The 15603-nt window shown below is 44.7% G+C and overlaps 1 protein-coding gene across 2 annotated transcripts in view; it reads right to left on the reverse strand.

Moving 5' to 3' along the window:
• Positions 1–15603, reverse strand: part of ITGA9 (integrin subunit alpha 9) — a 331274-nt gene that overhangs the window by 138824 nt on the left and 176847 nt on the right. For both annotated transcript variants that reach the window (XM_070577273.1, XM_008524662.2), the window contains exon 17: positions 6857–6933. In XM_070577273.1, coding sequence (XP_070433374.1) covers positions 6857–6933 — 77 coding nt within the window. The remainder of the gene's footprint in view (positions 1–6856; positions 6934–15603) is intronic.

A 15603-nucleotide genomic window follows, 5' to 3' on the forward strand; every position in this document is an offset into this window, starting at 1 on the left:
CCAGTGTCTGCATCTTTGTATCTGAGGGTCTTTTTCCAGAGCCAGACAAGGCTGTTGTCTGTTACAGGCTGCAAGTGCCAGGGAATTAACTGTCCCTACCCATCCAACCCCAGAGCAGCCCTCAACCAATGGCTCTCAGTAGTTGGTGTATGAACACCCTGGCGCCTTCACTCCTCAGGTACAATGACTCGGGTGTGTGTTTTCCATTTGCTAGTGTTTCCAGGATGAAGTACCAGTAATCCACTGTGGTAGCTGGGTATAATGTACTGATTCATAGCCTCTTTCTATTCACATCCTTTGTCATGTGACATTACAGCTCCTCCAATCAGGAGAGTTTATTTCCCCATCCCTTGAATCTGGCGGGCCTTGTGACTTTGCTTTAGCCAAGAGAATGCGGCAAAAGTGACAATATACTCATTCTGAAACTAGGCCCCATGAGGCCCCATGCACTAGGTTTTGGACCCCCTGCCATGCTATAAGAATAAGCCTAGGCTAGCCTGTTAGAGGATGAAAGATCATGTGGAGGACAGTGGAGGAACTCCAGCCGACAATGAGCCTATCATCACAAACAGAGGCATTTAATCAACCAGAAGCTGGCTGCAGACCAGTAAGGGAGACCAGAAGACCCAACACCTAAGCCCAGCCGAAACAGCTGACCCACAGAATCAGGAGCTGAATAAACGGTGGTTGTTCCAAGGCATGAAGTTTTTGGGTGACTTATTACATAGCAATAAGTAACTGATACAATGGTGTTATGGCACACCCTTATTGGCAGGCTTCCCTATATTCTTCTTTACATTCCCTAACTTTGTTCCTTGCACTTCTCAAATTATCCACACTCAAATCCTGGTCTCGGGGTCTGCTTCTGGAAGAACTCGAATTCAGGGTTGAGTGCTTCTTCCCTTGTGCTTCCAGGGAACTCTTTCATATTCCCATTATTAAAATGATCATAGTGAATTATAATTACTATTTTCATGTGTGTTTCCCCTTCTAGATCAACAGCATTGTGATGCAGTAGCTCATCTCTATCTGTTTCCACGAAGCCTGCTACATCCATAGCAAGTGCTCCACCAGTATTTATAAATGAATGAATAAATAAATGAATACATATATAAACAAATAAATGAATACATCCGCACCGCGTCACTTCTCCTCAGGTGAGCAGAAGCGAGGCACCCTGGAAGGGTACTGCGCCCTTAACCCCTCCTCCAGCGCATGAACATCTCTTTGCTTGCCTTACTCTGCTGATCACCGTCCCAGGGACCTAAATCTCACCCTCGGCCTAGGTAACTCTCACAGAAGGACCACCCACACGTCCATTCATCCTTGATGAGTTCCTGAAATGTGGGAGAGATGCCTGCTGCCTCCTGTTAGGGAGCCCACCCAGAGCAACGGCCAACACTCGCTCTGAGACAGGACAGTGAGGATGAGTAATGCTTCGACTCTCATTCAAAAAGTTCTATTCATTGGAGCATTTCACCTTCCTTTCAAGAATATACCATGGAAAAAACTGTTTCTGTTTCCAGAGATTCCAGAGACAGCAACTACAAAATCCAGCTGCTCCCAATCAACAAACTTCTTTTGTGTTTTTTTCCAGGTCTGGGGCAGACAGTGAAGGAAAAAAAAATAATAAATCGCGTGGCTAATATTATGGCAGGGGCAAAAGTTTTCCAGACTTCTGATCAGCTCCCACTCTCCTTCCTTCATAAAATAATAATAATAATTAATAATAACAATAGTGATGAGGTACATCTGAGGAAACTGCTGACATGGCAGCCACAAGCTCACAGTCAAATCTGAGGCCCTCCAAGGAGGGAAATATCCAATCTCTACGGATTAAGAATGTGCAGACTCAACGCAGGGACTGCCACTGACCTAGCAGGACAGGCAGCCAACGTCTCCAGAGAGAAAAGCTGTTGAATAGGACCTCATGTGTTAGATAGCACATGGAGGGAGCATGAGTGGGGATGGATGCAAGTCATCTTTGATAACAGATTTTTTACCCATCCACCTACTTTCTGAATCGGGGCTTTTCACACAGAGGCAGACTTTTTCCCCAAGGTCTCCAGCCTTGGTACTTCTGGTCCAGAGCCAGCTGATATCAGACCCCAAAAGCAACTGAGGCCAGTGTACAGGAAGAAAGTCAGATGCAGACTTAGCCGTTCCCAGCTTTAATTGCCCCCTCCACCACCAGGAGCCCTTGAGCCAGTAACCTGGCCTCCCTGAGCCTTTGTATCCTCCCCACTAAAAGAAGTGTAATAATATTTACTTCTCAGTATCCTTGAGAGGATTAAACGAAATAATAGTGCTAGCTCTCCTATACTGAGTGCTTATATATGCCAAGCACTTTTGGAGGCACTTAAATATGTTTTAATTCATTAAATATTCAAAATAACTTTATAAGGTGTTGCTATTATTTCTCCCATTTTACAGATAAGGAAACAGAGGCACAGAGATGTTAAGCAACTTGCCCAAGGTTGTGCAGCTGGTAAGACATTACAGTGCATTTATGTACACCGAGGACTCTGTGGGGTACTTAGTACATGGTAGGTGCTCAGTAAACAGGGGTCTCTTCCCTTTCATGAAACAAGACAACTTTACTTCTGACCTACGCTGTGCAGTTGATGATTCTGGCCACTTTGCCACTTTTGAGAAGGAGGACAATTTGTTTCAAACTCTAGATAGTAGCCTTCTGGGTGCACCGCAATAATAGCATTACTAAGGATATGACCATAGGACCATTATATGTGGCCACTAGATGGTCCTTCTCACTTCATCAATATTCTACCATGTCTTTTCATCTCCCTTAAGAGTTCTTTCATTATTGGAGTTGGCTAGCCAAAAGGCACTGAAATGTTCCCCTGGTCTCCTATGGGATGCATCAAAAAATATATAGATTTAGCTCAACTGCCACAGTCTATATTTCTTTTTATCTTAATCACATATGATATATTCTTAGGTACTGTGACCATTCAGATAGACAAAACAAAACACAATTGCATCATTTTACAAATGGAATTCTCAGTCCTATTTCACAGAAACGAAGCAGTTTTATCCCTATTTCTGGACATTTTAGAAACGGCATGTTTTGGAACTCAGCTCGAGACCATTAAAGATTAGGGATTTTTAATTGAAGAGTTGATTGTTTTAAGGGACAACAGCCTGCCAGAATTCAGGCTCCCTGGAGAGAAAAATCAAAACATCCACGAATCCCAGTCACAGATAGCTTTTCCTGGCTTGATCCCTGGCCTCTCTGGGTGACCCAGCCACTCCCAGATGTCTTTCTCTCTGTCTTCTCAAGACAAAGGGAGCTCAGTCTGGCGGGTGCTTGGCTGCTCCCGGCCACAGCACCTGGTACTGCACCGCCTACCCAGTCATTGGAGGGATCTTCTGCTGTTCCCCCTTTGCTTCAAGTCTCAGTACAGTGGGTCACAGCTAAGATGACAGCTAGGTTCTAAGGACAGCACGAAAGGCAAATATGGTGTCCAAATTGCCCTTTTGAAGCCCTTAGGGAGGCACCATGGTGGAGATGAACACATCTCTCCTAAGTCCAACCCTGCCAAAGGGGGTCTTGCACCGAGACACAGGGCAGCCATTCCACAGGCCTGTGCCAAGGATGAAGGAACTGAGGAGCTGATTCAAAACTCAAGCTGCAACATACTTTCACTGTGCGGAAGAGAGGAGCAAATGACCCACACCACCTCAAATTCTCTGTCTCCTTGAGCATGCCTAGCTGCATTCTTGTTAGGTTAAATGCATGCAGGCTCAGATTCTGCTATACTCCCACCAGCAATATGAAGTCCAAATTCATAGGTGTGTCACAGTCTGGTTCCTCCCTCTTTCTCCTGCCTCATCTCTTACTGTGTCCTCTCGACCACCTCCTTCATTCCAGACATGTGCAGATGTTCATAGGAATCCTGCTCTCCACACCTCTCCTCACATTTTTTTTTCTGCGCAGAATGCCTGCATCCTCCTCATTCCCCTTAATTCCTCTTCTTGGAAGCTGCTCCATGGCCCTGTAAGGACTCACTTGCCTCTCTTCTAACACCGACTAGGTGGTGCCAGCATCACCCAGTTGCCTTCTCTCACCCACATTTTGCAAAACAGGAGAGCAGGGCCCACATATTGTTAATTTCTGTAGCCTGGTATTCAGTACTTCCCTGACTTAAATAATAAATAAATGTACATCCCGTTCCAGGCAATAAGGAATCAAGAGAGTTAAATGATAACCAAAGCAGCTCACTTCTGGTTCAAGCCACCAAGTTTTGGCCAGCCAAATTCAGAACTTAGTTTCCACTAGCAGTTCACTGACTGTGCCTTCTCTCACTTTGTGTCTGGCTCTACATGAAGGTCTGGGGACAGCCAATGTAACTGAAACCACAGGTTTGGTTTTGTATTTCTATTTATGCGATTACCAATTGATGTTTCTCTGATGACTCCGTTGGTGACAGCTATGGGCCCAAGAGTATAATGAAGGTTTAATGGAGGATCCATCCTAAGGTGAAGCTCACAGCTTTGGTCCAAGGACTTTGCTTCTGAGATTCAGAAAATCTCTTCACCCAGTTTCTAAGTCTCATGTCTGAGTTCTAGGAAGATGGAATTGCAAGAAAGGCTGAAATAGCCCCCAAAACTATAAGGCATCAGGTAGAGACAGAGCTACTCTGTTCTTTACGTGGTAAATTGCATTACTGGTTCCAGTTCTTCACCCTTCCCTATATTTGTGCCCTCTGCTGTATGATTTTGCACTTCCTCTCACTAAAGGAGCAGAGAATACTTCCCGTCCCTTGACTTTGGTCATATGACTTGCTGTGACTCACAGAATAAGGCTGAAGTATGAGTGCACCAGTTCCAAGGATAGGCCTTAAGAGTTACTGCATATTTCTGCTTGCCCCTTGTACCACTGCCATGCCGTAGGAAGAACATGCCCAGGCTAGCCCATTGGTTCCAGCAGGACAATAAAGACACATAAAGCAGAGCTGAAATGGGTCACCCAAGCCTAGCTGAAATCAACCTACCCTCTGCTGAACCCCAGATGCATGAACAAGTCAGTTAAGATCCAGTCAAATCCAGCTTGGACCAGCCAACCCTCAGCTAACCCAAAGATCCACGAGAATAAATGATTGCTGTTTCAAGCCACTGAGTTTTGAGGTGTTCTGTTATGCAGCATTTTTTGTGTGTGGCTATAGCTAGCTTATACATATGGGATCTGGGCCCTGGCCACCACATCAGTGGTTCTTGCATTATCGATTACTGGGTCCACAGAGCAGAAATGGTTCTGATCAACACTCTTAACACACCAGTTTGGGCCGTGGACGCAGTTTAGGCACAAGGTGACTTACTGACCATGAGCCTCAGGTTTTACATCTTAATATATGGAAAGCACAATTCAATAGAGACGGATTTGACCATCTAATAATGGGCAACAAGAACTTCAGGACTATCCTAACCCAATATTTAACCTTGGAGCAAGTGAACGTTTCCCACCACGTGAAGTTCTCTATGATTCAAAATAAATTTCCAACATTTACAGTCTGCCTCAAGATAAAACAAATCCATATATTCTTGTTTCATGTTACTTTTTCCCTAAAACACTTTTTTGGAAGACCTATTTAAAACTAAAATTAATGACCTGATAATTTATGGACCTTCGTTAGAACTGGTTTCTCTAATAATCCCAGGAGGTCCTTCTTACTAATGTTAAACAATTCCAATATCCACTCCATGAGTTTAAAGTAATTTTTTAAGCTTGGCAAAACACATGTCACTTTAATCTACGACCACTGTTGCCCTAAGTAAAAGTGATGCTAATTAATACTTAAGTAGTTTAGAGGAGTGGAGTGTGTGTGTGTATGTGTGTGTATGGGGGGGGGGGGGTGGTTTACATCATCTTTCTCCCAATAAACTCAAACAAAAGGAAAAGAATCTTAGTGTTACTTTCCTTTGATGAATAATAGATTATTTATCATCATAAGCAAAAGTGTCCTAGTGTAGTCACTCGTTCACAATGGGATATTTCTTTCATTCCACCCAAACTTAACTGTTACATTTACAAATAAAGCAACACAGTATGGTATTTTAAAGAATAACTATCAAAATTGATGACTGTTTTTGAGAGAGAGTAATAAATCACATAAGAGGGCCTTTCTGACTCCAAGGCTCTAACAATCTTTTAGAGGAATTGTCTCTAAAGGAAACCATTCTCTGAAATGTGGCTAAACGATTCAGGACCAGCACCTTCATCCCAAAAGAAGTCTACAATAAAAGTCTGGCAAAAAGGAAACAGAAGGCCTCTGTGTAGTTCACCTTTAGCCTGGGGGATTCACATACTGTGGGAGGAAACCCTGAAACAACAAAGAAACTGTCAGTTCACTTGGATCAAGACAGCCTGACCCTCTCCTTCACCCCCTCTTGCCACAGTACCAGTAACTGCTGCTAAAGCAGATGCCATTAAGTGTGGAAAAAATAAATAAAAGGAAACTTTATATAATAAGTCAAATTGTGAATTATTCGAAACAGTTAAATATTGGCAATTTCAAATGGCTCAACTTAATACAATGAGTAAACATAAAATACACCCCTACGCACAAACACAAATACTCACAGAAATTAACAATATAGGCTAAATTGTGAGATATGTGGAGTTGCAAACAAAACAAAAACCAAACTATCTCCCCAAAAAATAGCTGCTGTTAAAATTATTGTATAACGTACATTTTTTTAAACCACAAAATATCATTGTAATCCACCAACTCTATTTACCCTCTCTGGTGGGGAAATCTGCACATTCAGCCTTTGAGCCTGGAGTCGAGACAAACGATCTTCCCAGAATGATGTCGTGAAAGCAGCACTGACTTACCCGGAGAGCAGTAATTGACCCCGAAGTTGCAGGTCAGCGGCACAGTCCTCAGAACGGCAATTCCTTTCAAAAACAGTCTGTGAGAGAGTCACAACGGGAAGGTCAGAACAGGATTTAATGGCAAATGAGTAAATAACAGCCAACTACTTTCTTCCAAATCAGTGCGTATCCTTCCCGTGAGCCTACTCCCAAGAACCCAGCTCCCCGGCATGGTGAGGGGTTCCTCCTGGGATCCAGGGAAACCCAAATCAATGGTGGTCTCGACTGCAGAGTACACTCCTTATTTCATTCATTTCTCAGTCTACTGAAGTGCTTCTTCAAGGAGGTTTTTTGAGAAGGGTACATGGTAGGTGTCCTTTCCATCTTTGAGAATATCTTTAAATGCTCTAAGATGTGAGTGAATAATAATCCAGTTGAGTAAAGAATTCTTAGATTATAGCGTGGTCATTTCCCTCTACTTGCTGTCTTGGGGAAACAGAAAATCTATATTTGAGATGGGTTCTGCCTGAGCGATGGGATTGTACCGTAATTTTTAGTTCCAAAGGGAAAAGTCAAAGACAATTAGACCATTAGGCTGAGGGCACCACAACAGGGCTGAAGGGATTCTTTCCCATGTCTTGGTGGAGCAGCCAGCAGTTAACAGGAACGCAGTGTCCTTTCTCTAACCAAGACTGGGCCTTGACAGCCAGTGTCCCACCCCGCACTGGGGCCTGAAGCTCAGTGTGCCAAACTCCACATCTTTCCAGGGGTTTGTGGAGTGTGCCTGAGCTGGGCCTATCTATGGAGGTTGGCCGGGGAATGAGCCGCAGCATTTTGGGAGCAGTTACAGTGTTCTTCTTTCTATGGCACACGGTGGGTTTGTCAATCCTTCCCTCAATCTGGTCCCAACCTCTTTGATGTTTCTAATCTATGGACAGAGGCTCCCTGCATTTCAGACTGACAGACTCTTCTTTATAGTCAGATGGCTTTGATCACGTCAGTGGGATTTTGCAGAGAGGGCCTGTTGCCATTTTTTAGTTGTAATATATTCACTATTAAACTTCACTTTCACTGTTCATGTTTATGAGTCGTCCTCCCGCAGCCCCAGAACATAGTTCCAGGTGATTTGTTCCCCTCCCACAGGATAAATCCAGGCGGCTTCTCAGAGAGCCAACGTGGACTCCAGCAAACTTACTGGCCAACAGACAGTCTAGACCCGACCAGACAGAATAATTTTGCCTATGGAAATTCATATTCCTGTGTCACATTTCCAAAAGAATAAACTGTCCCAGCCAACATTCCCTGCCTTGATTGTGGGGGAAAAACTCATGGAAGTCTTGGGCAAAAAGAGGAAATTCCCATGTTCTTTTGGACACCCTGGGGGCAAGGAGAGAGCCAAATTTCCAGGAGATTTCATATAAGATATTAGTGCTATACTTGCCATCTCAACCAAGGAGAAAACAGGAGGAAGTGGATGTGAGGACTGCACGAGTATCTTAGGCGAGATAAAAAGGTTTTTTGAGGTTAGGAATGAGGGTAAAAACGCCAAAGGTGTCTTTACCACTAAGCTAATGAAACCTAAGCCTGAAGGTCCCTCACTGACATGCCCCTATTGAGGCCTTGCACCTAACTTTGTATTCATAATTTTACATTTTTTTCTTCAAGAGAATCTCTCCTCCCAAATTGTATAAGCTTCAGGTCCCACCAAACCCAGCTCTGCCCCTGGTGACAGGCTCCTCTTTACACGTGTCTTTCCCATTTCACAGGCAAGAGACGGTTTGACTTCCCCACCATTGGGGGTGGGGTGGGGTGGGGTGGGGGTGGGAAGCAGGTGAGAAGTGATGAAGAGGATGTGACCTAAATCCATCCTGTGGTAAGCAATCTGGCGAGATCTGGTCTCTGCCCTCCTCACCTCCACTACTCTGGCTCTCTCATACCAGCCACTCCTGGGATTGTCTTTATAACTTCCCACCTCAGGGCCTCCCCAAAAGCTGATCCCAAATTCCTCCACCTAGTTCACCTACCACATGTCCTCTCACCCTTCAATGAGCAAATCAAAACCACGTCCCTGAGCTCCTGACCAGCTCGAACCCCTGTTGTAAGCTCTTGTAGTTCTGTGTACTTTTTTCTTCTATTGCTCATCTCGATTTTATTCTATTTTTTAATTAATTTTAATTAATTTTATCATTACATGTTTCATGTTTTTCTTCCCTACTAAGATTATGCTCCATGAAGATGGGGACTATACTGGTCTCATTCACCTCTGTGCCTGCCCTGCGAGCCGGGAATGTAGAAGCTGCTCGGTCAACACTGGAAGACCACACAGTGCTCTGAGAGATGGGGTGACCACTGAAATGGGGAGCCCACTGGTGGTGCCCCCATTGGGCCAGTGCTAATACACTGCTCATCAACATCAAAGCTGTAGCCCCCAACCAAAGCACCTGTCCCTCAGCTACGTGCCAATGCAGAGCCTCCCGATGAGAACTGGTTGCTTTGTAAGTTTGTTGTCCTTGGTCTGACTTTCCCTTTTTCCTGTCCCTGAAACTGACTTCTCTAGCTACTAAGTCCTCCAGCGCTGCCGAATTTCCATCCAACAAAAGCAAGCACTGAGTCTGCCATACAGATATTGATGTGCACACATACACACACATATGCAAATGTATACACACACAGATTAAGCACCAACTATACTGAGAAGATCAAGTATGAGCTTAGAAATTAGTCCAGGACTCAATCCCCACAGTCATAAAATGAAAATAGCATTGGTGACTGTCTTGTTAATCCAGATTAGCATTTAGCCAAGGGTGGGAGTGTGCAGCTATTACACTGTGTTTTAGCCGCTATGCATCACTGTTTACAACAGCAAATGTGAGTGACAGCTACATACATGTGAATGAACGCCATGAGGCTTCCCTAATTGACGGTGAAGTAAGAAGACCATGGAGGCAGAGTCAACGTTAACTCACCTCTGTGTAGATGACCGTACATTCCAAACATCAGTGCACAATGTCTCCCATTGTACTCTTTTCAATGTGACTTTAACACTCTTCCCATAGAGAGGTGGAGTTGATGCTCCCCCCTCACCCCACCCCCCAAATCTGGGTGGATTTGTGGCTACAGCAGAAGTGATGCTACGTGACTTCCAAGGCTAGATCGTAAAAAGCAATAGAGCACCCTCCAAGTTCTCTTGGGGCATTTGCCCTTGGAATGTAGCCACTATGCTTTGAGGAAGCCCAAGCTTCCCATGCAGAGGCCCACAAGGAGAGACACTGACAGCCAGCGTCAACAACATGAGTGAGCCATCATGGAAGAGGGTCCTCCAGCCCCACTGAGCTGCCCCAGTTGACACCATGTGGAGCACAGATGAGGTATCTCAACAAAGCCCTGCCAAATTTCAAATTTATGAAAAAATAAATGACTGTTCTTTTAAGCCACTAAGTGTCAGCGTAGTTTGCTATGTAGCAACAGATTATTAGAATACTTCGCAACCTAACGGGCCTCCCTAACTTGGGCAATGATATGAACAAAAGTGGGCTAAACATCCAATCCTGGCAAAGCCTTGGCTTAGGCAAGACCCTCCCCTGGCTAGAAATGCAGTTGTCTTATAGGTAAAATAGCAAGACACCAGGGAATCAAGAGACCTGCGTCACGTGCTGGGGAGGCTGATGTTGAACATCAGTTCCTGTGCTCTGAAGCTGGATTCATCTCTGTGGGCAAATAACCATTTTATTTCCTAAGGAACTTAAAAGCATGTCTCTGAGGCAGAAGGGTAGGCAGACCAAAGCCTCAGAATGCTAGCCGGCAACATAGAGTTTCCAGGAGCAAGTAAAAACTACTTCTCCTAAACAAAGTACAAAGAGTACAGGTTCTCCATAAAGCCAACGGGCTAAACTCCCGTTTTTCCTCTGAGGAAACAACCCCAACACGCTCCAAGCTGGGCCTCTGAGAAACTCCTCCGCCCACTCCTACCCACATCTCCCCAGGCTTCTGGGCAAACACACGCTTGGCTGCCTGAATCAGACAAATCTCCATCCAGCTTGGAAGCAGTCTCTGTCATCTCCCTCTTGCCTCCACCTGCTGTTTGGCCAAGCCCTGCCAATTCTTTTACCCGGAAGAAGCCCTTCTGGAAAATGGAAACAGATCTGAGAAGCCATCACTTTTTATTCCTCTCTGGTCAAGGGAGGTTAAACCCTTCCTCTCAGGAGACAACTGTTTCCTACCTCAGGCCTTGCGTAGCTGTGGACTGGACTGGACTGGCTAAGGAGCTGTGGCCTAGTTAGCGTCATGGACTACATTTCCACGCTGGCTCCCTCCTCACCCTGCTCTTCACCTCTGGTTTCCCTGGAGACTAAAGTTTTCTTTTTTTCAAAAGATTTTATTTTTTCCTTTTTCTCCCCAAAGCCCCCCAGTACATAGTTGTGTATTCTTCGTTGTGGGTCCTTCTAGTTGTGTCATGTGGGACGCTGCCTCAGCATGGTTTGATGAGCAGTGCCATGTCCGCGCCCAGGATTCAAACCAACGAAACACTGGGCCTCCTGCAGCAGAGCACGCGAACTTAACTGCTCGGCCACGGGGCCAGACCCTAAAGTTTTCTTTTAAAATCCTTTCTCCAGCTTCTTCCCAAATCCTTACTCTACTTCTTTTAGAACAGGGTTGGCAAACTTTTTCTCTTAAGGACCAGACAGTAAATACTTTTGACTTTGTGGGCTATATAGTCTCTGCTTCAACTACTCAGCTCTGCTGCTGTGGAGCAAAAGCAGCCATAGACAACGTGCAAAGAAATGTGTTCCAATAAAACTTTATTTACCAAAAAAAGGTGGCAGGCTGGATTTGGTCTGCAGGCTGTATGTAGTTTGCTGACTCCTGTTCTAGAATATTTGGCTATTCGCTTCCCTGTTCTCTCTAGGCCAGAAAAAAAAAATACAACGAATCCAGCTGAAGTTATATTTTGCTGTGAGCCAGAGCACAGAGGATAGAGCTGACTGTGCTCTTCTCACAATGCCACGGCCACCAAGGCCAGGGCAGCCTTGGGGACATGTGATTTGGGGCTGGCAGCTCAATGGTTGCTCTGGCCAAGACTAACATCTGAGTGGAAGTCATCCAAGTGCTCCAGGCCTTGGGGTGCCCATTCCTCCTACCCAAATCTTCACTGGAAAAATCTTCCCTTCTGATCTCATAGGAAGTAGGAGTCTTAGCCTATTCCAGCTGTCATGTTCATAGGAAGGTCAGTCCCTCAGACTTGGTGATATTAACTTTAAAAATATATATAGGGGCCAGCCCCATGGCCAAGTGGTTAAGTTTGCGCGCTTGTCTTCAGAGGCCCAGGGTTCAAGGGTTTGGATCCTGGGTGCAAACCTACGCACCACTCATCAAGCCAAGCTGTGGCGGCATCCCATATAGAGGAACTAGAGTGACTTATAACTAGGATCTACAACTATGCACTGGGGCTTTGGAGAGAAAAAAAATAAAAAACAAAAAAGAGGAAGATTGGCAACAGATGTTAGCTTGGGGCCAATCTTCCTCTCTCTCTCTCATACAAACACAAATATATATACATATACACACATACATATATATATAAAATCATTGACATAGGTTAGATGCTGTTTATAGAGTTGCTACAGCAACCAACTCCCATGCTGAGGCCTGAGAAAACAGGACAACAGGATTGGGTGGGAATAAATGCTCTTCAAATCCCACCCCAAAGGGACCAAACAAGGAAGCTATTTTTAAGCTAAAATGAGTGAGACATTTCCTGATGGGCAATATGACTTTGCAGAGGGTCTCTGCCTGGATGAAAAGAGGTCCATTTAAGAATTATTGTTCCTTCCATCCCATATAAGTTCCCAGAGGCCCCAGCCATATGTAATTCAAGTCTGCAAGCCTCAGCACCTAGAGTAGTGTTAAAAATTTTTGTGTGTATAAGTACCATGACCTGAGTGTAAGAGGTTTCTCCCTCCCAATTCTGTTTCAGTGAGCTCTTTTTCCAGAATTTCACACTGTCCTTAATATGGCACATTATAAGAGCTCAGGGTGGTCCCAGGAATTTCTGCTCTGTTCAGCCCTGTGCCCAAAGGAAGAAAGGAAAGTCTCATCACCTGGTATTTAAAATCAGGTCATACAGACTTGGATGACAATTGCTTCCTAAAGAATATCATATGCACAAGAATAAAGACAAATACTTTGTAAAATTAAATCAGAGAAATTCCTTCTATCTCAGGGTCTGGACAAATTTTCCTTTCACAATTTGAAACAATGGGGAGGAAAAATAGTTCTGTTGGTCTCCCTCTAAACACAAACATGGCGCCAGTTTTGCTTCATGCCCCTATGGAAAAACTGATAAGTTCCTCTGTCTCTGGGCATCCTCTGGTTACTTCATGGCCCTGCAGTTGGTAGAATAATTCCCTCTGTCTAAAGGCATCATTTTGATGATCCAGTTCAACGCTGTGAAGAACTGAGTGGGAGGCTGAGCTGCTCAGAGACGTCCTGGCCCACCTGGGACTCCACCTGGCCTCTGGACTCGCCCAGTGCCCTCTGCAGGTCTGCCTGTGACTGGGTGGCCTTTTACAGGCCACATTTCATGCCCCTCTACAGCCTCTAACTTTTAATATCAGCCATAAACTCGCCTAGGGACCTTTGGCCTCTCAGCAACAGAAATTCTCTGCCTTGACTTTCACCCTGGAATCACCCTGTGTTATATATTTTATTTATTTTTTTAAAGTTGTTGTTAATCACAAGAGGCAGAAAATAGAACCAACAAGTTCAAATAAAGGGGCTGGTGCCATCAGAGAAAAGGAAGAATATGCTGTGTTTCTAAAAGCTACTGAGCCAGACGTAGCCAGGCAACTGGGAGTAAGATGGCCCTAAAACTGGAGAGGATGCCAAAGTTACTTCCCTCCACCTACCACCTAAATGGGGCCCCAGGTATAACTTCAAATAGCAAGTGCCCTGTGTTTGATTTCCTGAATCATTTCAGAAGAGAACAAGGAAGGGACTAATGTTTTTTTCCCCAGCCAGAGACTGTCCGCTGTTTGTATGTCCTCACTCATTCACACACACACTCCATATACTTGTGGGTGAGGTTTTCAATAAGGCAAGACAATACAGAAGAAAACCCAATGGGCTTGAAGATTTGGTGGAAAACCACTCCTTTCTTCTAAAAAGAGTTGTGGAGGATCACAACACAATTTTCCCATGAATTGCAAAGATAAAACATAACACTAAAGAAGAAAAGTTGCAAATTTAACAGGTCACTCCAGGACACAGTCCAGTCTTTGAGAGGTAAGAGTCCCCTCTCCTTTGGTCTTGGGGTTAACCTTGGAGGGGAAGCCTGAGACACAGGAATGGAGCCAGACTTCTCTGGTCAGGGAGAATGATGAACTACTTGTTTTTCTCACACGTACTTGAAACTTGATGATTTTCACACATTTCACCACAGTGCCCTTTCTGAAAAGATCACCCAGAAGCTGATGCCAACCAGTTGATGCTTATAAAAGTAGGTTGATCTGGCTGAAATAGGGATGGAGACTTCTTCCTCTACTGCTCCTTCCTTCTCCTCCTCTGCTGGGCCAAACTGCTCCCCTGAATCCAGGTGCATAATCTGGATCCTCTAGGTTGGGTGTTCTCTGAAACATGTCTAGCTCAGATGTCTTGAGTTATTTTGCTCTCTCCTCTTCCACCCTTCCCAACCCCTCAGCTTTCCATCCTTCTGCAGAGCCTTTATGTATGATAATGAAAATAAACCTTAGAGCTGTAAATAACGGCATTTGAGCTGGCTGGGCACCTCAGCCGGGAAAGTATTACCTAATGTGCAGCCTGAACAAACAGAAAGTTTTCATAGGCATGGGGCTATACTCCCACACACCCAGGCATTGCAGGGTCTAGGGTGGAAGGAACAGATGGTGATGATTTCCAGCACAACGGAGACCCAAAGTTTACGGCTTCAACATAGCTTAAAATTATATTAGAGTAAAATAGCTCACTTTTCACTTGAAAGATGACAAAGTGCGTATTCTCAACACAGCCAATGACTTTTCTTTCACCAGCCGTATTTCTTCCATTTTGTTTTTCAAAAAGTAGACTCACAAACGCACAGAAGTACTGTGGTGTAGGGAAGTCACCCTAAATCACACGCCACGCTCTCCTGCCTGAGAGGAATTCCCAGAGAGCTCCTGGAGCACATTTCTTTTAATTACAGCTGGTGAAGAAATTCTGATATGATGGCCAATCTCTGCAGGAGGACCTAGCCTTCTGTTCTTTCAGAAGGGCTCTTTCAATTGAGATAGATTTACTGAGCATCCACTATGGGCCAGGCACTATGCTAGGCACTGGGGATCAACAGCAAATAAAATAAAACAGAGCCCTGCTCTCATCAGCCTTCCATTCTAGTGAGGGAGCCAGAAAAGCAATTAGACAAAATAGCATATTGTGATAGGTGTCATGAAAGAATCAAGCTAATACAGCCGATCAAGCTAATAACCAGGTAATACAGGGTAGTTGGGGGACGCTTCTGTGAGGTGGTGATATTTTGGCTGACCTAAAGACTGAGGAAGTGGCCAAAAGGAAAGCATGGCAAAGAGCTTTATAAAAGAAGTGTCAGAATGTGTATAAGGCCTAAGGCAGGAAAGGGCTTGGTAAGTCTGAGGGTAGCTGGAGTGCCGTATGTGGGTAGCACTGAACGATCCTGGAGGGGCTGGGACCCCATCATGCAGGGTCTTGCGTGCCTTAGCAAGAGTCTGCATTTTCTTCTAAAGGAAGCTATTGGGTGA

The sequence above is a fragment of the Equus przewalskii genome, chromosome 15, assembly GCF_037783145.1.
Source record: "Equus przewalskii isolate Varuska chromosome 15, EquPr2, whole genome shotgun sequence".
Lineage (NCBI taxonomy): Eukaryota > Metazoa > Chordata > Mammalia > Perissodactyla > Equidae > Equus > Equus przewalskii.